Source organism: Martes martes (genome assembly GCF_963455335.1).
Source record: "Martes martes genome assembly, chromosome: 5".
Classification (NCBI taxonomy): Eukaryota; Metazoa; Chordata; class Mammalia; order Carnivora; family Mustelidae; genus Martes; species Martes martes.
The window spans coordinates 154,269,485-154,296,194 of NC_137892.1; the positions used below are offsets into that span (position 1 = coordinate 154,269,485).

The 26,710-nt window shown below is 44.7% G+C and overlaps 1 protein-coding gene across 1 annotated transcript in view; it reads right to left on the bottom strand.

Moving 5' to 3' along the window:
* The window catches only part of TRIO (trio Rho guanine nucleotide exchange factor), a gene marked incomplete at its 5' end in the record, with an annotated part of 348,026 nt that overhangs the window by 88,960 nt on the left and 232,356 nt on the right, over nucleotides 1-26,710 (bottom strand). Inside the window, 11 exons of the mRNA XM_080803936.1 lie at nucleotides 2,756-2,857; nucleotides 4,778-4,968; nucleotides 6,947-7,058; nucleotides 9,464-9,556; nucleotides 14,148-14,237; nucleotides 14,854-14,923; nucleotides 15,888-15,997; nucleotides 16,610-16,676; nucleotides 17,469-17,584; nucleotides 17,679-17,873; nucleotides 24,651-24,773. Coding sequence (XP_080660062.1) covers nucleotides 2,756-2,857; nucleotides 4,778-4,968; nucleotides 6,947-7,058; nucleotides 9,464-9,556; nucleotides 14,148-14,237; nucleotides 14,854-14,923; nucleotides 15,888-15,997; nucleotides 16,610-16,676; nucleotides 17,469-17,584; nucleotides 17,679-17,873; nucleotides 24,651-24,773 — 1,269 coding nt within the window. The remainder of the gene's footprint in view (nucleotides 1-2,755; nucleotides 2,858-4,777; nucleotides 4,969-6,946; nucleotides 7,059-9,463; nucleotides 9,557-14,147; nucleotides 14,238-14,853; nucleotides 14,924-15,887; nucleotides 15,998-16,609; nucleotides 16,677-17,468; nucleotides 17,585-17,678; nucleotides 17,874-24,650; nucleotides 24,774-26,710) is intronic.

Here is a 26,710-nt window from a genome sequence, read left to right on the forward strand (position 1 = left end):
AGGAACGGGGAACTAAATAAAGGATAAAAGCAGCCTCTGGCCTCCATTCCCAGACCTGAGACTGGGAAGCAGCAACCCAAGTTCTTCTGGGGCCAGAGGCAGGAGGATCAGGGACTAGGGGAGTCTGTGCACGGGACAGAGGTGTTTCTCCGTGCAAAACTCTGAAAACTGCAGATCTACTGGCACTGAAATGCCTGATACAAGCGTTCAGGTTAAACTGAGAGAAGAATCTGAGAAAGAACGTTTGGCAGGGTTTAGAGACAACTGAGGGAAACTGTTAAATATGGTTCACAAAGAAATGAAATTCTCATGATTTAATAGGGTGAAGTGATCATTACATTTACGGAGAGGAATTCTCCTGACCTTAAAGAAATTAAACAAAGAAAACACATGCCAATTTTTCAAAAAAACAAGAGAAAGGTAAGCCAGCTAAATACTAAATAAAAGGTCCCACTTGTCTAAGAGATGGGAATAGTTTGTTTTGGACTCTTAGTAGTCTCCATCCGTTTATGGAAGGATTTGGAAATCAGGTTCTCCCTTCCAGAGGACAACGTAAAAAACACCACAGCTTTGTTTTCTAACTACTAGGCCATCAGTATCATTGTCATTTCTATCAGTACCTCCTCCACCACCATCATCAGCTCTACCAGCACCGTCTCCCCTGCCACCATCACCTCCACTATCATCTCCAACACCACCACCTCCATCTCCAACACTTCACCACCACCTCCAGCACCATCACTTCTACCTTCATCTCCATCTCAACCACCTCCCCCAACATTTCCACCACAACCATCTCCATTTCTACCACCACTACATCCATCCCAAACACCTCCCCCCACCATCTCCATCTCAGCAACCTCCTCCATCATCTCCACCACTTCCACCACTACCTCCACCACCATCACCTTCACCATCACCTCCATCTCCAACACCACCTCCACCACCATCACCTCCATCATCATCTCCATCTCAACCACCCCCTCCGTCATCACCACCACCACTTCCATCCCAAACACCTCCCCCTCACCATCTCCATCTCAACCATCTCCTCTATCATCTCCACCACATCCACCACTACCTCCACCATCAACTCCATCTCCAACACCACCTCCACCACCATCACCTCCACCACCATCTCCATCTCAACGACCTCCTCCGTCGTCTGAACCACCACCACTTCCATCCCAATCACCCCCCTACCACCATCTCCATCTCAACCACCTGTCCCACCACTTCCACCACCACCTCCACCACCATCCCCACCATCTCAGTCCCTGCCTCCACCATCATCTCCATCTTAGCTGGCATTTCCACCTCCACCCCCACCTTCTCCATCCCCAGCTCCACCACCACAAAGTAATCTCTAAAAATGAATGAGGACATCATTTCCCTTAGTCTCTCCTTGGAAGGCAGAGAAATATTACTCGAAATTCCCCTAGAAAGCTTTCATCTGATAAAGCCTGTAGGGAGCCTTATTCTTCAACTGCATCATGAGTATTTTATTATATCCTAAATGAAAGTAGTCCAAATCTGGCTAAAATATCTGGCACTATTTCTCAGATTCACCCTTTGACATCTGTCACTGTAGCTAATCTGGATAAATACTTACTATGAGTTGGAAGTTTTATGGTTTTGAGTATACTTTAAAATTTTATGGCTTAGGAAAGTTCCGTTATCTAATATTTAGCTATCAGTGCAATTTCTATTTTACAGGGCTTTATGCCAATACTAACAAGAACACACTGGGTTGGTAATCATATATTCATTGCAAAACAATCCATCATTTCCATGGGAATAAAGATCTTAGAAACACAATGGCTTCCATTAAAGTACAAATTCTTTAAGAGCAAGGTACCAATGAGATATTCATAGTTGCTGGAAATACTGGTGAGAGATTAAAAGGAATGTATGAGACAGAATCCCTGGCATGCAAGTTCATACACCAGAGTCCCATTAAGCTTTTGGCTCATCTCCCAATATTGTACAAATCTTCAGCAACATCTTCCACAAAACATCCCAAAATCACTTATGGACTTCCCAGACAGCTAAAAAAGACAGTTCCATCTGTATTTTCTCAAACACAGGAGGGAGGGAGTACACAAGACACCTGAGAGCCCTGTGTCTTTCCTTGGAGAGGCTGGTACAATGGAGGCAGAGTTTAAGTCAAATATTCAAACATATATTCCTCTCCCACCCCAATATAAACCTCCAAAAAGCACCCTTAGTGTTTTTGAACACTTTGAATCATAATATTATCAACCCTTGTAACTGATCATTATCTCCCTTTTTTCTCTGCCCCTTAACCAGAAAGCCAAAGAGCCTGGGACCCCATGAAGACTCTCGGCACATTCAGCCCTGAACAGCCCAAGGCCTTCACAAGCTCATCAGGTGCCTGGACGAAGTGTGCGGTGAGAGCTGTTGATCCGCATGTCCTTCCTCCCGTACCTCAACTTCCTGCACCTCTGATGGAATCGACTAATTCTTTTTCAGACAAAAGAATGGGATAAGTTTAAAGAGATTTTTCTCCATCTGACCTTTATCGTAGAAGAGCAAAAGTTTACCTCAAGGCATTTTATCACTAGAGTACCAAACTGAATTTATTCTATTATTCTTTTTGTGATAATCACCAATCTCGAGAGAACACAAAAAGAGCAAATAAAAGCATATAAACACCAATATATTTCAACAGGGAAAAAAAACCAAAACAATAAACTTGTCCCACAGCACATTCCTAAGCTTCAAATGAACATACCTTAAGGACAATTTTATTATCTGAGGTCGGTGTCCTCCCCACCCAGAGTGCAAATTTGCAAGGATCTCCTTCAACGTGTTCCGTGACACCCAACTCTGAGGTCTGGATAAAAAGGTAATTACATAATTAGATGACTGTAAGATTCCAGCAGGATACAGAACAAAGACCAAGAAAATGGTTTTTGGTGGCTTGTGGTCACGCCAGGTTATAACAACGTAGTTTGTTTACACTGACGGGTAAGCCTCCGATCTTACTGCAGTTAAAATGAGAAAATTTTGTTCTCAGGCCGCCATAATTGGTTGCATCCCTTCTACTTCCCCTGTGCTCATCTACTGGAGATCCTGATGAGGGCCAACTAGCAAATCCAGAGGAAGGAAACCCAAATATCTAAAAACCCTCTTATCTGGAAAATCAAAGAGTTGACCATTTTTAACTCATAAACAACAAACCGAAATCAGTCTGAGTTGCAAAGGAGCTCCCGCCATGCATTTTCCGCATGAGTGGAGTAGCTTCGCAGAAGGCACATAATGTCTTCACAGTTATTTCCCGATTTGTTCATCAAGAGCATTAACTTTTAGTATTTCGCCAATAATTTTAAGGGCTAAGAGACAAAATTTCTCTCTGTGACATGTGCAATTGTGATGGGAGCACGTGGATGAGCAGAGGTGAAGGTCAACATCTTCAGTCCCTCCCCCACAGTCAAGTTCACCCGCCTGTGTTCCCCCCCCTCCAGCAAAGGAAGTGATTCATAATGGTGGCCTCTGAGGGAACCTTAACTTTTGAAAGATAAATTAAATGAAGATGTATCAGCTTCTAAAACAGACTAGCTTGGTCTCTGAGGATAGATTAAAGCCAGCTAGTGAAATTACTAGCCAGCAATGCTGCATTTTTTCTTTCCAGTTACAATATGATCTAAAATGATGTAAGGTGGGTTGTGAGCCAAAAGACAATCTCAGACAGGATATAAGCCAAAGAAAATGGTATGAAGACCATTAGTTTAAACTTGCAAATTCCAAATTATTATTAAAGATGATTTCTACATTGGTAGCATTTTATTACTTTGGGAACTTGATTAATATATGGATACCATAAAAATATATAATGTAGATGTTGTCTAAATTCCAAATATCTACCAATATTTATAAGTGATCTGTCATATCTTGTGTTAAGAAGAAACCAAATTCTATACATTTCCTATTTTTTCTCAGACGGTGATTTTTCATTAGTTTTGCCCAATCCTCCCCCTGCCTGACCCTGTCCAGCGGTTCTGTGATGACAGCCCAAGGTATTCCCACGAGGGGAACACAGAAACACAGCGGACCTTGAGGAGGACACCTGCTTGAGGCTTCTCGGAGAGTCAGCATGTGGTTTTACACAGAGACTTGTTATTTGTTGGAAAAAAGGCATCAGCACTCAAGGGTAGGGAGTGCTCTCTGCACAGATGGGATAGTGGGCATTTAGAACTATTTTTGCATATGTATGTTTTCTCTAATAATCATATTTTGTTAGTGTAAAGAACCCTAAATTTACTTATTTATTTTCCACACATTTACCTTTATTGAAAGAAAAATTCACCCCAGATTATTAAGAGCCCACAGCCAGCCACCCAGGAAGGCTGCTTAATGTATCTTCCAACATCGGCAAAAGGAAAATTCATTAGAATGATATGAGAACTTAATCGTAGACTCATGTGATCAATTTATTTGTAAAGCTGGTTTGGGCACATCAGAGGTAAATCTAAATTCACTTAAAAAGTGTTTTCTCATCCTCAGAGTCTATGGAATTTAGAAAAAGCAGGCTTCCTCAGTCTAGCGGAGCTAAAACCCACGAGCTCCCTCTAGTGGACTCCAGATGGCCAGAGATTTTCACTGTGGAAGATGAAAACCTAACAATTCTAAAGTTCCACATTTTAGGGCAGTTTTGGAGGTTAAATTGAAAGCAATGGTGCTTTTTTTTTCTGCCTACAAGAAGATTTGCAAGTGTGTTACCTTTAAATTAACAATTCTTAATGTTGATACTTACAAACAATTTGCTTTTATAAAGGTACTTGCTTCTGCCACTGGAATCTTTCACTTCTTTACTAAATACTAAGGACATTTCAAAAAGGAAGAGATGCCGTTCTCGACCCTTTCGAATTAAGGTTTTTGGGTCCCACACTTGGAAGGATTCCTGCAGGATGAGTTCTCCCTGAGACTCAATATTTTCATCAAACCCTGCAACACAAAGACAAGGAGGCACAATCAATTTGAAAGAAAAGGACAGCATTGTGACGATTTAAACAACTGTTCAATGCCCAAAAATTACATCACAGATTAGAGTTCCCTTTCTGGGCCCCCATTCCAGTTTCCCTGCACTGATCCCACCTGACGAAGGATAATTCTTCCTAAAACATGACTTTGCGTATATTCTCCCTTGCTCAAAAGGAAGAAAAAAAAAAAAGCCAGTGCTTCCTCATGGCTTTATTCCTTCAACTCTATCTGCTGCGGGTGGCATTCACACCATAGATTTGAATGAACTCCCTACTTCTCCTCGGCCTTCACTCACAGCATTCCATCTCACAGACCTCCTCCTCCCCTGGCCCAGAATGGTCCACGGACCTTCCCCCAGGCCACTGCCTACTCCCAGGCTGCGACCTGATCCTCTGCCTCTTCAGCCCAGAACACTCTCCTGAACATTCCACTGCAGACCCAGCCTTTCCACAGGGCTCTGGTCTGGCCTTCCTTCGTCAGTTCTCCCATCTTTGCAAAATTTTTCATGTGAATCAGTCACACTCTGGCCATGGAGTGGCTTTCGCTCTGCTCAACTCTTCCCAGAAGTGGCCCACTGCATGGACTTCCAGCGACCAGGCTGCAGGAAGTGGCTGGATATCTGGGGCAGGGGCTGCTAGTTCTCCCTCGACGATGGCTCTCTCCTCCTTCTCCAGAGAGAAGCGTCCTCTGCGCTTGCTCAGACAGGCCCTGCATTTCTGCCCCCCTGCCGCTGGGACAGCACGCGGCCAAGCTCAGGCCGTGTGCGGCAGTCTTGTGTACAACTCCTCGTTTCTGCCCCTCCGGCGGCTGCTCCTTCCCCGCCCTCTTTCCCCACTTTCTATCTCCTGGATGGAACATTTCCATGGTCTTGACATATCCTAAACCTTCCCAAGCAAACAACATTTAAGCAGTGGGGAGAACGTACAGAGAACAGAGCCTGAGTCCTTGATGATGCCAAGAAGGGCTGCTGCACCAGCTCGGGGTCTCACATCAGAGACAGGAAAAGCTACCCCACCTGGCCTCTGACTTCTGCGTCTCTACTGCAAACAGCAGCACCTCTGCCCCAACCGGTTACACTGCTCAATACTACTGATGAGACACAGGCTAGAAAAAGCATTTGGGGAAGGATTACTTCTTGTACATAACTGTGTACCTGATAATAGGACTTAAGCTCTATAACACAGAAAGAGCCTTTTTAAACACAAGCATCCATGGAAAGTTCACTTGCAAGGTGTTTAATTTCGTTTCTCTGCCTTGTTCTTCACATCACACACCGCCGTGTCACATGCCGCCATGTTCAAGGCTCTTGCAAGTGATACAGTGGATACAGATACAGGGAAACAGCAAGCCTTTTAACAGATTTTAGAATCACAGGGGGCTGATCTTGCCGTCCTTCCATCCATCCATCTATCTACTGTGGTCACCTGATTGCCTAAAACAAGTGACATATGGTGCTACCGGGGTCTGGGAGAGTGGGCAGCCTGTTCTCCAGATGATGGACAAGGGCGTGCTTTTAATGAGGCTGAAGCACTTCGTGAAACTAAGGGGAAGCAATGAAACCAGATCTTTAAAAAAAGAAGGTCCTTGGGGCACCTGGGTGGTGCAGTCTGTTAAGCATCTGACTCTTGATTTCAGCTCAGGTCGTGATCTCAGGGCTGTAAGACTTAGCCCTACGTGGGGCTCCATACTTGGCGGGGAATCAGCTGGAGGATTCTCTCTTCCCCCGCTCTCTACCCCTCCCCTGCCTTGTGGCTGCAAACTCGCACTCTCTCTCTCAAACAAATCTTTAAAAAAAAAAAAGGGTATTCACATCTAAACTCTTAACTCCTAACAGAATACAGAGGCACAAAGCCAAGAGTTTCAGGGCATGGGAGAGCCCCTTATACACAGTGTCAGCAGGACGTGTGCAGATGCTTTTCAGGGGATGTGCAGAGCCTCGTACCTTCCAGCATGCTGAGGTGCATGGCGTCGTTGGCTCGCTTTGGCACACTGAGCATCACCTCGAGGCCATCTTTTATCTCCCCTTTTCCTTCCTCACAGCAAGTGAGTAGCTCCTGTAAGAGACCGATACCATGAACCATCCAAAGGCCAAAAGCTTTGCCAACAAGATCTTTGCAGAAAACAAGTCCATGAAGAATCCATGAGTTTCAAGAGAACAACAGACCGCGGTCGGCTGGGCACATATTCTCACAGAAAATGAATCACTGCCTCTTTATGGACGGAAGGATCTGTCCAGCTCAACTCAGGATGCTTGTTCAAATCAGAGGAAACCAGATGCAGTCACAGTTTAAGACAAAATCAGTGTACACATTAACTACCGAGCCTCAAAAATAATAAAAATAAAAATAAAATAATTAGCACAGCAAAGCATAATCAACTACTGGTTTTATCTGAAGGTCATGGCAGAGTGCACCGAGCACCCCTGTGTGATCGTGAACGCTTCCGTGCTGTTAACGCCGCCCCCAGCCCGGACCTCCCGGGTCACGAGCGGGAGCAGCACCACCGCGCCAGTATCCACAGTCACACACCGTGTGCGCCCTTGTGCGCAGGATGGTTAGCAAAGAGCGAGTGATCCTATCACACCTCCCTGAGTGTGATTCCATTTCAGATGCACTTGGAGGAACATCTGCTATTAAAGGAAGGGTGATAAGGACAATAAATGCATGTTCTGGCAGGCTCCAGGATATTTTCTTACCAGCGTATGAATGGTGATAGTAATAGTAACCAGCACTCTCTGGGTCCTAGCAGTCCCCAAGAGGGACAGGGCACTGCAGGGAGCTCTGGTCTCATACTGGATAGTTTTAGAGCAATTTGGCACCAGATAAGCACTTTCACTCGTGACCAGATGGTTTTTACCTATTATTCTAAGGAGCTTGGCAAGAAAAAAAGTGCTTAAGAATGCTATGTACAGAAATTAACCTCACTGGCAGAAAACACTCCTTGTTGGGGAGCTCAACAGAGCTTATTACTATTCTGCTGAAGAACCCCTGGGCAGAATAACGTGAGGTTCATAAATTAAAGTCCCACTTTAATGGTGATTAACTAGATGTGAGGTCACTGGAAAAAAGATTTTTAGTGGAAACACATGCTAAAGACAAAATTCTTAAATCCTGAGGACACCAAGAGGTACACGGCCTTTGCAGAAGTAAAAAGCAGAGGGCTAATCTGAATATAAACAACTTAACCTCCTGACTTCTATTTCATGTTTACGGCAAGCTCATATTGCTGCAGTGAGGGCCATAAAAGCACTTAATAGGATTTTGATACAAAACTGCAGGAGAGCTTTCCCAACAGAAATGTCCCACGATGGTACTGCTTTAACAAAAGAATATGGCCACTTCTGTTTCTAGAGTTTTCTCATTAACAGAAAGAGAAAGTGTTTCAGGATTTCATAACTCCATCTCTGAACTTCTTTTCTATCTGGGAAAATTATAACATCACCTCTTACTGCTGTGCTAAGACAACACCAGGGACAGAGTCAGATTCACAAAACAGGGGTCCCAGGATGCGTGCAGGTGGCTCATTCTCATACCGGATAACATTCTCCAGCCACGTAAATAGCACACACATCATTAGGTAGAGCTGGCAGATTATTATTCTCGTAGTCAAGAAGATGTACATCAATTTATACGATGCATTCTGTGACAACGATCACAAATTCCAAGTTTCCTTTCCCATTCTACTGTTAAATCCTTAAGATTATTAGAAATGGGTTTTTTTAATTTTGAGGTATAATTGACACACACCATTATGTTAGTTTCAACAGTATGACATAGGATTTGCTATTTGTATATATTGCAAAATGATCACAATAATTCTAGTTAACACCCGCCAGTACACCGAGTTACAAGATGACTTTCACTCAACATTCATCACCAAGAGAAAGCAGAGGTCAGTTTGACTGAAATACTTGGGATATGTGTGAACAACAAGCTCCATAAATAAGTGTGTGACACGTGACTAGACGTCACAGGGAGGACGCTAGCCGAGGGTGAGCTACTTGAGCCCCGGCCCCACGTGGGTTTAGAACGGAGCCCAGATGCCAGCAATCCAAGGATGATGGCGGGCATGGCCCTTGCCCTCACAGGCTCGCTTCCAGACCTGCAGACCAGGTGAACTTAACGCACGCAGAGCACAGAGCACAGTGCGCGGCCCATGGTCAGCGAGCCAGCCTGGGACGTAGGTACCAAGTGATCTAGACTTCATAATCTCTTTTCTCAGTGTATGTTAGGGACAAGGGTCAGTCATCAAAGCTCAGGTGCCTAATCAATAGTCTCTTATTTACCTGCTGCACTGAGAAACTGATCAGGGTAACAAATGACAATGCATTAAAAAAAAAATTAATTGGCTAGGTGTTATTGCAAAAATTCAGGATACTTTACATAAACAGAGAGAAAAATGTCAAAATAATAATGCACAGTTCACAAAATTTCGCAGGTAGAAGATGCTTCATACATACTTTTAAAAGAAGTTGATATTTTGTTATTCGCTGAACGGGCTTAATAAGGTACGAAGAGATGGAATTGGCTAATCCGTGCCGCTGCTGTATTTCCTGAATTAAGACAAAAAGATTAAGGTATATATACTGATGAACATTACTGGGTAAATTAGGTAGTATGAACTAAAACTACATTTTTTACCTCCAAAATGAGTACACACATATCACTCTTAGCCTAAGGAATACAAGTAGAAATCACTATTTATTCTTTCAATATGCTGAACATAAGAATAAGTTAATCACTTTGAACGAGAAGATAGTGGTTTTCAGTCTGGATTCCTGGCTTTCACGGGCAGATGTCAAACAGGCAAGCCCATGACACCCAGCCATGGAGCCATGGGGCCCACACTGGCCCGGCAACCTCCGCCTGCCCTCCCCTGCCCTGGGCTAGCCGTGGTGCGTCAGCCACGGAACACTGAGCCATACACGAGATGCGCCCTGTCTCCCACGGCAGCTCTGGCAACTTGGGCCACCGGTGCCCTAGAGCCACAGACCACACCCCTTCTCCCCCCCCCGCCCCCGAGCCTGACTCTCCCGCACAGGGGCTCCTCCTTCCTCACCAACACATTCACACACCACTCAGCAATTCTTCCATCCATGCTCACAATCCATCTCCTACATCTCCTAGCCCAGACTTTCACACCAACCCGCTGTACTTGTGCTATCTTGGCCCTTAACACTCTTCTCAGAAAATTAAAAAATAAATAAATAAATAGATAAAAGGGGTGGGGCGCCTGGGTGGTTCTGTGGGTGCAGCATCTGCCTTCGGCTCCGGTCATGATCCCATGGTTCTGAGCCCCACGTCAGGCTCCCTGCTCACAGTGGAGTCAGCATCTCCCTCTGCCCCTCTCCCCTGCTAATGCTTCTCTCTCTCTCTCTCTCCCCCTCTCCCTCTCGCTCTTTCACTCATGCTCTCTTTGGAATAAAATCTTTTTTAAAAAAGGGTTATCGGGCGCCTGGGTGGCTCAGTGGGTTAAGCCTCTGCCTTCGGCTCATGTCATGATCTCAGGGTCCTAGGATCGAGCCCCGCATCGGGCTCTCTGCTCAGCGGGGAGCCTGCTTCCCTCTCTCTCTCGGCCTGCCTCTCTGCCTACTTGTGATCTCTGTCTGTCAAATAAATAAATAAAATCTTTTAAAAATAAAGAAGTAAATAAATAAGGGTTTTCTTCTAATAGTCTGCACTTCAAATGTGATTTAAGAGCCAGCACCTCTTTGTATTCTCAATATTCTCAGTCTGTGGGTCATCTCGACTAAGCTCCTCCGGAACCGAGCGTGGCGCGGGGCTTCACGCGGCCACTCTCCCTTCGGTGTGACGGCTGCCAGAATCACCGAACCCTGGGTCACTCACGCACCAGGCAGATTAGAATAAAAACTTAGCAATTCTTCCTCTGCCTTCCAAATCACAAGTAGAGCCTTAAGTTTCTCTTCAGTGACAAATGTGGGACTTATGATTTAATGATTATGATACATGTATTCATGATGTCACATCTAAAAGATATCTTTTCATATATAGTATAATGTACAAATCCCATGTTTGGGTCACCGAGTTCTGACAAATGTCAACATACTTGCAATCGAGTATGTACAGAGTATTTCCAACATCACAGGAAGTTCTTCGTACCCCTTTCTAACCAATTCCCCCACCCACAAACCCACCACCACAAAGCAGCAACCCCTGTTCTGATTTCTATCACCAAATCAGTTCTGCATATTCTAGAATTTCATACAAAAGGAATCATACAGAATGTATTCTTCTATGTCTAGCTTCTCTCAGCCCACGTTTTGGGGATGAATCTTTGCTATTTATGTATCAGGAGTTTATCCCTTCATACAGCTGAGAAGTATTCCGTTTCATGCACACCCCACAAAACATCTGAGACATATTGCAATGTGTTTTGAATACCATTTTAATAACATTCAGAAATGCATCTCTGATCTTTCTAAACACCAATCTCACTATTTTTGTTGACATTTTTAATACCTTATCATAGGATTATACTGCTCAAAAATGACAAGAGAGAAACAAATATCCAATGGGAAAAAGATAGTTTCTTCAGCAAATGGTGTTGGGAAAGTTGGACAGCAACGTGCAGAAGAATGAAACTGTACCCCTTTCTTACACCATACACAAAAGTAAACACAAAATGGAATAAAGGCACAAACGTGAAACTATAAAAATCCCTGAAGAGAGCATAGGCAGCAATTTCCATGACACTGGCCATGGCAACATTTTTCTAGATATGCTTCCTGAGGCAAGGGAAATAAATGCAAAAATAAACTACTGGGACAACATCAAAATAAAGAGCTTCTGCACAGTGAAGAAAACAAGCAACAAAACTAAAAGACACCTTCTGAATGGGGGAAGGCATTTGCAGATAACATATCTACTAAAACAGGATTAGTAACCAAAAATATAGAAAGAACTCATACAACTCAACTCAACACACACACACACACACACACACTCTCCAATTAAAATGGGCAGAGGATATGAACAGACATTTCTCCAAAGACATACAGATGGCCAACAGACATATGAGAAGAAGCACAACATCACTCATCATCAGAGAAATGCAAATCAAACCTACAGTAAGATATCATTTCACACCGGTCAGAATGGATAAAATAAAAAGTATAAGAAAGAACACATGTTGGTGAGGATGTGGAGAAAAAGGAACCTTCCCAGAAAAAGCACTGTTCCTGGGAATGCAAACTGGTGCAGTCACTCTGGAAAACAGTATGGAGGTTCCTCAAAAAGTTAAAAATAGAACTACCCTACCCTACAATCCAGGAATCACACTACTTGGGTGTTGACCCAAAAAATACAAAGACACTAATTCAAAGGGAAACATGCACCCCTACATTTATAGTAGCATTGTCCATAACAGCCAAACTATGGAAGCAGCACAAGTGTCCACGGACTGATGGATGCATAAAGAAGATGTGGTTCATCTATACAATGCACTATTACTCAGCCATCAAAAGAATGAAAGCTTGCCATTTGCAATGACATGGATGGAGCTAAAGAGTATTCGGCTAAGTGAAATCAGTCAGTCAGAGAAAGACAATTACCACATGATTTCACTCAGCTGTGGAATTTAAGAAATAAAACAGATGAACAAAGTAAAAAAAAAAAAAGAGAGAGAGAGAGAGAGAGAGAGAGAGAAACACACACACAAACCAAGGAAGAGACTCTGAACTATAGTGAACCCACTGATGGTTACCAGAGGAGAGGTGAGTGGAGGGATGGGGGAAACCGAGATGGGGATCAAAGAGTTTACTCATCATAAGAAAATAAAATGATTAGAAAAAAGGAAGACAAAAATGACTATGAGATCAGAGTATTTTTCTAAAACCCCATCAAGATTTAATCCTGCTGAAATAAGAAAGCTCCCTTTTTCTAAAAAGCTGTTAAAAAAAACTTCCGTGCTTCTAAAATTTTACTTTGGATGGCAGGGGCAAAGAACTGGGGGTTAAGAGGATGGCCTCGCTCACTGGTCAGTGGTAAATCTCAACCACAGACACCCGCGGCGCTCGGTGAGCCCCAGAGAGATGGGCAACATCCCATATGGTGGGAACTGACAGCAAGACTTCTGTGAGATCCCTAAGTTAGATAAGCAGAATTCCCATTATCCTTAAAGGTGTTAGGGCAAAGGGCTTTTTTTTTTATTCGATTCCATATGCCACATGCTCTCTGTGCTTAGACCGTACAGAATTCTAACACTGCATACGGCCTTGATGTTGAATTTCATCTGATGGTAAAGAGCGAGGAAGGTGTGAAAATCTGACAAGAAAGGGCAGCATGGGGCTGGGAGAGCTGACCTGGTATTTACAAAGGCACTCACGTGGGCTTACTGGTCACAAGAACGACAACTAAAATAGGGCCATCTCCAGGGCTCCACGGCAAAGACAGAAGCTAAAATGTACCCTAATTTCCCAGATGTCCAGAAAAGAGCATCACGCATGGCCACGCACACGTAAGAACAGAAAAAAATCTAAAATTCTCGCAGCCTTTATACCAAATTACACGTGATACTGAAAAGTACTCTTTTAATCACGATGTATTCGGCACACTTGACTATATTCCGGAGACCCAAGAAGCTTTCTTTATATTACTTCCATAAGGCTCCAACCCCCTTTGTACAAAATAATCTCCCTGAAATATCTTTCAAAAAAAGAGGACCCACACGTATGTTTACACCAATGAGAATATACTTAAAGAGCCTTCCAATGATCTTAGTTGTTATAGCGCTAGTTGTAAAAATTTTACTGATAAACCACTTTTGGAAATCAATCACATGATAAAAATGGGAAAAATAAATGAATAAAAAAGATTCAAAGGTTCAAAGATTCTTTTTCCTTCATAGAAGGTAAAGCAGGCTTATAGTCTACACCTTCCGCATATGATATTACATTTAAGAATGGTTATATATAAATAGAAAGTGAGCTCATATACACACGGACCTGTTGAAATCTTAGAAGGATCTTTTAGAAACACAAGACTATCCCACCATAAATGCGACAAATAAAAATGAAAACACTCCCTCCCATCCATTAGGTGAAAGCTATGAGTAGTGTGGCATTTTTATGTTTACCGAACACAATGCAGACAACTTCACCGCTTCACCAGGAGTCTCTTACTTACGTCAAAGTAGGATCCCGCATGCTCTAATATCAGCTGAGTAGAATCAGGCTTATTTTTGCAGTATGTGACATACATCTGAAACTTGTCTGCCTGTAAACAACAAAAATTAGAATATCTCTTTCAAATCAAATGGCAGTAAGTCAAGATATGATAGATTTTTATGTAGAAAAGTAGCCATGGGGATGAAGGAAATTTAAGCTCTAAATAAAGAGACCCTATTTTATACAGAAAGTTGTTGAAAATAAGAAATGCCATCTCCTGTTGCCACACCTGCAGAAGCCTCCCTCGGCCCAGTAAGTCAGGGCTGGGCACACCCTCCCTGCTCCCACAGCGGCCGAGGCAAACCCTGGCGTCCTGCATGGAGGACAGGGCACCAACACAAGGCGATCGTCTGCCTCTCCTCTGGATGGATGACCCCTCCCACCCCCAGGCGCGGCTGGGCACTCATGCGTCCCTATGAATCCCCAGGGCCACTCATAGGCCCCATACGCCAGATGTTCAAATATTCCACTTCAAATCATCGCAACTACCAATAAAAAGCTCATTCTACATGACTATCTGGCTGGAGAAGGTAATTCTTAGAGGCAAAGCCCACTTCTCTGTAAGCCGACACCACAGAAGATGGTGACAGAAGAGAAATGAGCCATATTCCTTCCAACTTCCCGCAAAGCCACAGCTGTGAGAACGAGGAGCCGAGGGTCCTCACCCAGGTGACAAAGCAGTGTCCCACGTCCTCTGGCAGCTGCTCGTATTTCTCCAGCTCCTTCAGGAATATGCTGCAGAGTCAAAACGGTATCGTATTATTAAGAGGGTTTAAAGCACTTTACCAGCGAGATAAGCCAGAAATCAGACCAAGCAGGCCAAGCATACCATTTCAACCAAGTGCAGTGACACATCTGCGCATTCTAGATTTTAAAGATTTAACAAAACGTGTAGCTCTTAACTAGGCTAGGTTATTGTGACTTTCAATCAGCTAACATCTTTAGCCCTTAAGCACTTCCTAATACAAAGTCTACCCCAGCAGCTTACTTCCGGGTGAGTGCTCTGTTCAGTAGCTAAGGATGCTATTTAGGGATACAGATAAACAGTCAGAAGAAGTCACTGAGATTTCAGTGTGTTTTGCTGGGGTGGGGGTTGGGGGGGTGGGGCGTGAGGAAGAGTCTGGCAGCTTCGGCCCCAGCGTTATCCTGCCACAGGCTCCTGGGCTACAGAGACTCCGTCCAAAGCAACCCGTGCTTCTTTAAAACAACAACAACAACAACAACAAACAAAACAAAAGAAAACCCTTAAAAATAAAACCAAGTGCCTCCTGTGGCCAATGGACAGAGCATTTTATTTTGGTCAGACTACACATCTGTTCTGTGCTCAGTTCCTCCTTCCTTCTTGGAAAAGACCACAAGACCACACATCGGCCAGCAGCCCCGGAGAGCTCTCCTTTAACTCTGAGAAGGAATGGATGTAGCAGCTGGTGACATAGCTTCCCCCAAACACAGTGTTCACACGTCCCCTGACCTTACTTCTACGGCAGGGAAGCACACGGAAAAAGCTGAATCTCTATTAAAAGCGTCTCTACAGTGTCGGGGTGTTTTGACGAGAGCCCGACAGGGATCATTCATATTTCAACAGATTCACTGAAATGGATGCTCAATTCAGTTGGAAGCTTCCATTTCTTGTTGTGACGCTGCAGCACAGTATCTAGATTTCAAGAGTAACCAGCTCCCCAAAGATAAAGCCACTCACTTATTATGAAATTCGTAGATTTCCTGCATGTTCCCGAAGATAACAAGCTCTCTGTTTACGATGCCGGCTGGGATCTCCTCCACCCCACTGGTCATTTCCCACAGGTACGTCTGGTCAGGAGGGAAGCAGAGGGATTATACAAAAACCGACAGCACACATCCAAGAGACAGCTACTCCTGACATCTGTAATACACACCCAGAGTTCAGGAATCACTGAAAAACACATCTGAAGATTACAACTTTTTACAAAACAACATGAAAAACTTTTCCCCAAAAAAGTCCCTGCAGTTGCTATAAGCACTTGGGAATAGTTCCTACACATTCCACCTCAAAACTTTCTATCCCCAGCTCTGAGTTTTGGAGTTACCCTACTCTGCGAGGTATGACAAATATTCTTTGAAACTACTGAGAGGACGAGCTGCCTGTCACCATTAGTAGGCACATTTCTCTGAAGCTGCTGTAAAATTCTGCACAAAGAGACTGTCAGCCAGGCCGTCATGTGATGAAAGGAATGAGAGGGTTACTGCTGTGTCATCTCTGGGATGAGCAAAACACAGCCTGGAACCTCACAGAAGAGCGGAAACAAGAAAAGCAGGCTGCTTAGGCACACTTCAACTCTCGGAAGCAACAAAAAGTGTGATTATTTTAATAATCACCAACAGGTAGGGATAACGAGCTCGCTTAGATCAAATCTAAATAAACAAGCAAAAAAACTTACTTACATCCATACACTCGCGGAGGTCTCTTACATAAGCCTTTTCAGTTTGAATTAGCTCAGCCATGATGAACCTTCAACAGAGGAAGACAGCAAGGAGCTCAGCTTACAGGCAGGACACATGCTCTTTTTAACTACCTACTTCGATGGTTTATAAAATAGAAAGGCAGTTTTAAAAGCCATCAGTCAGTAAGGTGTACTGGGGAATTAAGTCAAGAACAGACAAGACAATAATAGTATGCAGCCACCGAGTCAAAGGAAAAACCATTTTGGAAAACATTCTGTTGAGGTCCCCTCGGGTCAGGGCTTCTCACTCAGCACCACTGACATCTGGGGGCAGACAGCGCTCTGCTGGGGGTCTGTCCCGTGTCGTGGAGGAGGTCAGCAGCATCCCTGGTCTCCACGCACTGAATACTGTCGCACACACCCACTCCCCACGGTGTGACGACCAAAAATGTCTCCGCACGGGGCGGAATGTCCCCCAGCCGGGAACCCATGGTTTAGGACAATCCTGTCTTCATGAGTGTCTAGTACAGTGCACCAGTCGGCAATTCTGAAACAGAATTGTGTTTAGTTATTTTTCTCGTTGGTACTACTACTTACTCATGACCTACTGATGACCAACGACCCTAAAACAGTTTGTCAGCCCTGTAGGAAATGGAGGCACAGGGACGAAAACAAGACATGGTTTCTGAAGCAGGTGACAAGGGACAGTGGCGTCTGCGCTGTGAAAACGCTGCACACCTAGAGCAGCACAACGGATCAGCGCCATTTGGTTTCAGAGCACACACACAAGCATGTCTGTCCAAGTGACGGTCCCTTCACTTGCTCAGCGAATCCCAGCAGGTTCGGAGAGACCGGCTTACTCTTTCCTGCGGGCCGACTTCCGTTTCTCTTCATTGAGCTCATGAGCGGCATCACGAAGCTTCACCTCCGACCCAGGGACACTGGCGGGGATTATGTCTAGCTGAAGACTTTTGCTCTGTGGAGGAAGAGAGCCAAGGAACTTCAGTTAATTCAACCTGGGTAGGACATGAGCAAGAACACCTTTATTCTGTGCGCACGAAGCAATTTACCGATTTGTTGGAATCTGAAGAAATCCCCAGGGCTTTCTCCAAAGAGGTCCTGTACTTCTCCATCCGCAGAGAGAAATCTCTGTACCTCTTATCCACCGCAGTCACGCATTTTTTTATCTCTGCTGCATGGGCATGCCCTTTTTCACAAAAGCCATCAGCCAGCTGTATCAATAGCTTCACTCTCTCTTTGGTTTGCTGCAAAAAAAACAACAGGAAAGTATTGTGAGGCAAATGAACTCAACTGCCAGAGACCAGAAACATAGTGGCAACTTGCCTACCGCTCTGAGCTCCCAACAGGGAAAAACCGCTGGGGACAGAAACTTCCGCTGAAGCTCCAAGTCCACCCACTCATCCCCCTGATCCTAGCCGAGCTACCTCTCCTCAGCCTGCCACAAAGAATGGCAGGTTTATGACCTTGAGAACCACCAGGCAAAAATCTAGACTTTCCTTCGGCAATGTCTTCATCGGGTCGATGCTCGGGAGCGCTCTGTCGAAGGAAGACAGGAATGCTCGTTCAGGCTCTCTCTGCGCCCTGCGACTCTCCACCACCGACCTGCTACATGCACCGGCTACAGAGACGCTCCCTGCTGCCCGCAGGTCCATGCCCTGTGCCTTTAGGGCAGGGGTGGTCAGATACAGACGCCGGCTTTCCTGCCGCCAACGTGGCAGAGGATCTCCCCCGGCAGACCCTGCACGGATCCTTAGAGCAAGTCCACATCACATGTTCATTTCTCCTTCAGCTCTCAGTAGAAATGGAGGAAACATCACTAGTCAGGAAATGATCTTCCTAGAGGTATTTTAAATGTCCTCCCCCCGTTGTAGAACTCCCTCTCAAAAAACTTATTTTGTTTCTATATGTACTTAGAGAAGATATCTCAATTAAGTTAAACATAACTTTCTTACTTTGCTTCAAGTTAAGGATAAGCCTAAAACATTGGTTTAGCGTTTATGGCAGTGACTTCACTCAACTGATTCTTCCACCACATCCTTCCCATGTGTTCCGACGACGAGGCTCCCTTCAACATTCCCGCTGACACGTGCAATGAGTACAGTTACTCCTCTGGCAGGGAACCTCATTTTTTCCACTGGACTTTATCTAGAAAATCTCTATGCCTAACATTCAGGAAGCTGACTTGAAAACCCCACAACAGGTGTACGTGAGAGCAGAGGCCTCAAATTAAAAAAAAAAAAAAAAAAAAAAAAAGAAATCCCAAAAGGATAAAGGTCAGAGCTCAAAACCTGGATAAGTTATCTTAGTTTATACAGTAAGTCTGAGGCAGAATTCACTAGGCTACCTGTAAAGCCAGCTGTCAAAATCCTTGGGCTCTGCACAGACACCCAGGGTGACCTCGCTGCAGCCAAACGCCCAACTGGCCATAGTGTCCAGCATGTGGGCCCTACGCGGGCTCCCTGTCTCCATTTCATTGCCCCAGCACCCCTCCGGCCCGGATGCTATTCCCCCAGATGTCTCCGTGGCTCCTTTAGGTCTCTGCTTGACTAAAGGCCCCCTTCTCAGCAGGCCCCTCCAATTCCCTTAAAATTACAACTTCCCCTTCCTGCCACAGCTACCCTCCCATACCTTGTCAGCTCTACTCGTCCCCAAGGCACGGATCACCTTCTAACAAGGACCCAGTTTACTTACTACCATTACTGCCTGCCTGTCTCTTGTTAGAATGTAACGACCACAGGACCGGGATATCTGTTTGTTTTGCTTACTAATATCTCACTCACTGCCATCTGCCTGGTGCGTAATGGACATTTACCAAATATTTCTTGAGAAAATAAATTAACATTAGGTTCTTTGTGCAAGTATGTATATGCCTATAACTTTAATGGGCGTGGTAGTTACTCTAAACAGGCATTAATATAATACTTTTCAAAAAACAAGCAAAAACAAAACTCAGATACAATCATGTCTCTGTGGGAAAAAAAATTAACTATTGCAGATTGTATTCAAGCTGTTTATTGGAAAAAGTCAGCAAAACTTAAACTACCCTGAAGTTTATAGTGCTTTCATCTGGTATGGAAATGAACTCAAGTAGAGGGAGCTAACAGGAAAAGATCTGTCAACCAGATCATTTTTTTTTTTAAGAGAGGGAAAGGTGGAGGGGAGGTACAGAGGAAGAGGGAGAGAGAACCTTAGACAGACTCCTTACCCAGTGCAGAGCCCAACATGGGGTTTGATCTCAGGATCCTGAGATCATGACCTGAGCCAAAATTAAGAGTTGGACATTGAACCGACTGAGCCACCCAGACGTCTCTCAACCAAATCTTTTCACTTATCAACACGACATCTTTCTGGATTTGTTAAGACAAGACTAAATATAAACCAAATAAAGAAGTCAAAGTTTCGGACTTGGAAGCATACATTCCAAGAGGAACTTAAGTTAGAACCATTATTAAATTTTAATATGAAAGACAATTAATAGGAGTATGGTGGGATTATTAACAAACTGTGTTGCCTACATAAGGTTACACTGCTGTGTGCCCAGATACTACTGTGCTGAGAAGCACAAAGAAGGTTCTGTGTGACACCCAGGGAGCACCTATCTTCCCATGCTCCATCAGTGAAGGGTACTCAGAATTATGTGTATCGTTAATGAGGCAAGAAAACTGTGTCCCATTGTAAGCACCAGGATCACCGAAGTGAAGATAAAAAAGACACTTGAAAGGGAAAACAAAAACACCAAGAACGGGCAGGAGGGTTTTTGCCTAGTACATATCATACAAAACAGATCAGGTGCCAACATGCAAACAACACCAACAGGCTGTTACTGAACAGGACACCAGATGCCGCAAAAGGTGGCCTAGAGGCAGAGCCTGGTAGCTTGCAACTTTATTTAAACCATCAGATAGTCAGTTTCTCCAAGAGCTGTGGCCAAGTCACTCCCTCAACCATGGCCTCCCTCCCTCCCTGATGGCTGTCTGCTTTCTCTCATTACTTCGCACGCACATGAATATGTATTTACCCATTCGTCTTGTTATTGCCTGTTTAACTAGAAACGGCAGTCCATGAGCCCAGCACGAGGAGTAGTTTCTGGTGAGTGTCAAGGGCTCTGTGAATAATGGCCGAATGAATGAATAGTGTGATAAAAATTAAGTATGATGAATCTGCTCATTCATAAAACTTTTATATCTTGATATATATTTTTTAATCGGTATTTTTAAAATGTATGCATAGAATTCAAAATTCAAAAGGTAAAAAAGGATCCAAAGTGGAAAGTCTTCTTGCACTGCCTTCCCATGACCTGTCTCAGTGATCAACTTCCTGAGTTATCATTCCAGAAACGTTTTAGTACAGAAGGGGTTACACCTATATTTTTTTCTCTCTCTCATTTTGTACCTAAATGCTTGCACACAATAAGCCCTGCTCTACACCAAGTACTTTCCATTTAACAACTCAGTTATCCTTCACCACTGGAACACAAGCAACATCCTTGTTTCACGTTGAGAGCTGCATATTGTTTCTATGAGCTAATGCGCTTCCACTGATGGGCCTTTCATGCTGCTCCTGCGCTTTTCCCATGCCGGGCCCAAAGCAGGAGAAAACACCCCCCCATCTGCGTCTGCGCATGTGCAGAGTCTGCATTTTGAGATGTGGGCCTGGGGGGCTGGGCAGAAAGTGCGTCTGTGATGCTGGTTGGTAATACGGTGACACCCGCAGAGGTCACCTCCATTCACCACTCCCAAGACACAGCGGCAAGCTTCTTGATCTTTGCCACTCTCTTGGGTGAAAACAGAACACACTGTAGTTCTGATGTGTAATTTTATTTTAGGTAAATTTGACAATTTCATATATTTAAAAGCCATTTGTAATTCTTTTCCTGTGAGCCCTCTTTAACATCTTTTGTTCACTTTCTAGTTTTGTCTTAGTGATTTAGAAAAGCTCTTTACTTCTAAGAAATCAGCCCTTTGTGACATGAACTGTGTATTTATCTTCTCTGCTTTTTGTCTTTCAGTTACGGTGGACTGCCCTTTCGCAATTTTCACATTTTATTGTGTATGTGATTTTTATCGTTCTTTTATGGGCTTGGGTTTTGTGTCCTGTTATTTCTTCTAGTGGGTCAGGTTTTCACTGCTGCTACTTCAGCCTTTTTTTCTGACACTTACCTTGGTATCAAGGTGAGATATGAATCCAACTCAGTTTTTCTCCAGAAGGCTACTTAACACTATGAAAAATACTTTCTATATCTTTTAAAATGAAGTATTATACAGGTCCATCATTATTTCTAGAGACTGTTACAGAAGTAGATTTTTACTTTAAAAGAATACAAATGTTATAATTTGAACGACCTCATCAGTCAGCATAATCAGGGCTTTGTAGAAAAATAACAGCAAACTGAATTTCTGAGTCCACCAGCTCAAAGGATCTTTACTCATCACGTTCTTAAGTAAGTAGAAATCCAGAAAGGATGCACATTCAATGGCCTTAGTCACTTTCTGGCAGATTAAGGCATTTGGCACTGGGGACATGGGTGATGGAAGTGTGAAGGAAGGAGGAGGCCGAGTTCGGCAGGTCTCAGGCAGTGGATCTGACTCCAGTGTGCTTATGTAAACATCACCTGGGACCTTGTTTAAATTTGCTCATCTTCAGGTCTCACTCCTAAATAGTTTAAGTCACTAAGGCTCGAATAAGGACAGAAATTGGCTTTTAAGTAAACACTCATGATCTGGATGCAGATGAAGCCTGCAAAGCGCTTTGAGAAATTATTACATTAAGAGTTGGAAAGGAATGCAGCTGAGACATAGGTCGGATAGTAACCAAAAGGCTTTATTTCTATTACACTAAATATGTTACAAGAGTAGCCACTGTAACAACTGAGCTGGAAGACGGTCAAGTCAAAGCAAAAAAGAGTCTCTACAAAACAAAAGAAAAATGGTTTCTTAAAGACACTATGAGAGGGGGGCAGAAGGCGAGCAACACCTCCAAGGGCCAGAGCAGGGGCTTTCTGATTAAAACAAAGGCAGCCAGAAACCAAAAGGATGAAAAGGCTAAGAAAAAGAATAAGAGGTATTCTTTTCAAAATCTACCAGTTCCTCTTGGCAAAACTGATTCCGTATATTTAGTGAAAGAAAGAGCTCTGCGTATCTGGGAAACAGCAAGTCAGATATTACCTGTGGGTTTAGATGCTTATTTTTTACAAAATGCAAGGGCAAAAAGATGCCCACTACTGCTCATTCTTTAATAACCACACCCCAAATTTGAGAAGGGAAATTCAGAAATAAAAAATCCTTTTGCATACACCCCACTGGTGGAACGCAGCTGCCATGCTAGTGCACTGTAGACAGTGGCGTTTACATCACATCTGTGTGCCTGGCGCCCCCTGGGGTGGTGCAGTGACAGGGCTGTTTGTGCATAATGACCTTCGGAGGGCAGCATTAACGGAGACGTAAGTTCGTGAAAAGTAACCAATCTTACATCTACCCTCTGAGTGGGATCTTAGGCTTTTTCTGAATACCTCTATAATCAAAGGCTATTCAAAGAAACAAAGATAGATCATATGAGGCACACAACTATAATTTATTATCCAACTATTAAGAAAAACAAGAATTATATAGCCAAAGGGGTGCTGTATCTAGGAAGCAAAAGGCACGCTGCTCACCTGCAGGGGCAGGCAGGTCAGCTCTCCTCAGATGAGTGGGCGGGCGCCCTCCTCTGGGTACTCATGGCCCCTCTGGGTGCGGCTGTCCTTGCCTGACTGCCTGAGCCTGCCCCCGAGCCCCAGTGCTCACGGTGCCCCCCAACCAGTGCCAGCTCTCACCGAGCCCCGCAGGGGTCAGTCTGGCCGCAGCTGCACTTGACTGTGTGCTCTTCCAGAGCAAAGACCGGGGGTTCCCAGAGCCCACATCTCGTGGGCGGGCACAGGGCAGTGAGGAACAGCAGGAGGGTCACAAACGGTCACAGAAAACAAAGTACAAATAAACATAATACAAAGTAGCTGTTGCCACTCTAGAGGATTTAAAAATTTCCCACTGACGGTTTTCAAAGCCACCTTAAGGGCAACACGAGAAAATCCTTTTTTTACTTTGTGGAAATACTTTTAAACCAAATATACTATCTAGCTTAATCACTTATTTCTACCAGTAAATCTGAATTGCCAGTTTAAAAAAAAACAAACACCTCAAATCTATCATCAAAAACAGAGGCACTTCTGAAAATATTACAAAGAATGTATATTCAAAAACTTTGAAAAACAAAAATAAAAATACCACAGGTTGAGAAGAGAACTCTAAAAATCTCAAAACTGTTTTCAGGTAAAAGAGTTAGCCTCTGTGGGTATATACTCTAACGGGGAAAATGTTTGTGGCAATGTGTGGAGTCTTACAGATTTGCTTAAAAATTCATCTTTACTCACGTATGTGACATATGCCATGTGTTTAATTCTACTTCGCCTTTCAGGAAGAAAGTGAAGATGTCTCCACTCGCATAAGCCCATGTACAAGCACTCCGAGCCCGCGGAGGTGAACTCTGCCAGCCGTACCCCAGACCGATTCCCGACCGGACCGGGCGGGGTGTGATCAGGGCCGTAGCAGGAAGTGTCACCCACCAGACACCAGGCCAAAGTGTGTCCACAAAACACACCCAAGCCAAGTCAGTAACACCAAACAGTGTTTCCTAAAAATAGCAAGTACTCAGAAAAGACCTTGAAAAAGAAAACAGAAAGGAAAAAAAAGTAATGGAAAGGACCAAAGAGAAAACATAAAGGTATTTGCCAAAATCAGAGGATCCAAAGGGAGGGACAGCTGAGGGGAAGCATGAAAGGCAGAAGGAAGTGTCACCTACATGAATGTATGATGAGCCACTGGGGTCCCACTGTTTCTCCGAATTTTGGATAAGGAGTTTAAGTGACTTTTTTTTTTTTTTTTTGAGAATTACCTTATGTACATGAAGTGTCCTGTTCTAGGTTATTCTGGAAAACCTGCCGGGCATCTAGGCAACTGAAGAGATGTTTATTACCAACCTGAACCTACCTTGGCAGTGATCTGAAACTCCTCGTGCTCTTTCAGTAGCTCTTGAGTGTGCTGTATGCTTGAGCCCGTGGAGGTGTGTGTGGAAAGGTAGAACTCCCCGTTGTCATGGATCCATTCTAAAGCCTAGAGAGGGAAGGAATGGAGATGTTCACAGCTGAGCCCTGGTAAAGGCAGCCCCATTCCGTGCACAGAGCATGCAGATGTGAAGTCACAAGCCAAGGCTGGCACACACCTAGAAGTACTTCCTCAAGGACAGATGAGCTTCTGAAATAACTAGTGTAAGTCCAAAAGTAAGAGAAAAACCCTAACATTCTAGAAAGCACATCACTTATATCACAATGATTAAACAGTTCAAGAGATTCTTACAGCTGTGAAATACAATCACAACAGAAGAAGCAAACACTAAGATCCTTTTTCTAGAATACTGAGAAGGCGTGGATGGGGGGGTGATCTGACAGCCTCACGCTGCTAAATGTTTAGGCCTTACTTCCTCTTCCTGCCTTCACTGAGTACCGGTGGGACCCACCACACTTGCTTTTGGGGGGTCCCACCCCATGATGCCCAAACATGCCACGGGGTGGGGGGACGCCAGCAGAGGATGGGGCCTAACCCCTGTGGTGGCAGGAGAGAAGGGAGTGCACCTGAGAAGAAGGGGGCCACAGAGGTTCAGACTGCAAAGACCCAGTTCTAACGCATATGCGATCTCGTGCCCTTAGATCAAAGTGGTTTCATCACTTCTATTTCCATGTAACTAAAGTGAAATCAGACTTACTCAAACATATGCATCTAAAAACCCAACACTGTGGGAAAGAAGCATAAAAATGGAGAAGCTTTTACATTTGCCATTTGTAGTCTCTGGGTCATCCGTTGTGCTGTGCTCGTCTTAGAGCAGAAATGTCACCGTGTCTATTAGATACGTCACAGCATCTACAGCATTTTAGAAGGCAAAGTGAGAAGGAATTACGGCTGTCAGGCTGGAGCCCGCCCCAGGACAGTGTTAACACTGCTGCCGGCTGGAGGCTGGAAGCGATGCTTGTCAACACCCTCCAAAGGTCCCTGGTTTTTTCGTACTTAATCACACTGTCTCTGGGGGCCTACTGTGGAGTCAGGTGCTACCTGGGGGACTGGGGAATGAACGGAGCTTCGGCCCTGCCCCTGCAGACTGGGCAGGAAGTGGGAGATGAAGAAAGACGCACAAAGACAAATGAGAGCAGGGACACCACGCTTAGAACGGGAGATCAGCAGAGGTGGTGTCTAAGCCGGGAGAGGCTGGCTGGGAAGCAACAGGTTCAGAAGAACAGGGAGAAACTCGGTGGGCAGAGGGGGGTGCGCTGTGGCCACAGGCTGCTGAGCTGGTCTGCTGCGGGGGCTAGAGGAGAGGCTGGAGAGAGGCTGGGAGGGCAGGAAGGCCTGGGAGCTCACAAGCACAGCCTCGACTTCTCTGTGAAAGCTAACAGGGCTGTCGTGTGGAAAAGGAATTGCAGTACGCAGCGAGTGGAAGAAGTAACCAGTCAGCAAACGGGCTCCAAGACTCGGCAGGACACAGCTGGGGTTCCTACAGCATGCTGGCTCTGGATCTGAACGGGGAGGGCAGATCTGACACGTGTAGGAGGTCTGCACCTATGGGACTCATGAAGGAGTGAAGGTGGGAAACTGGGAAAGGAAGGAACCAGGTGCTATACACCCTGGAAGGTGAGGGGGCACGGGGACACACCATGTAAGAGGAGGGGATCCTGGGGGACACAACTTATAAGATGAGGAGGGGGACACACCCCATAAGATAAGGGGGCCTGGGGGACACCCACATAGGACGATGGAGCCTGGGGACACACTCCATAAGATGATGGGGACTGGGGGACATACCCACATAGGACAATGGAGTCTGGGGGACACACCCCATAAGATGAGAGGGCCTGGGGGACACCCATATAGGACGATGGAGCCTGGGGGACACACCCACATAAGACGATGGAGCCTGGAGGACACACTCCATAAGACGAGGGGGCCAGCAAAATCAACAAGACAGGAAAAAACAAGTGTTGGAGAGGATGTGGAGAAAG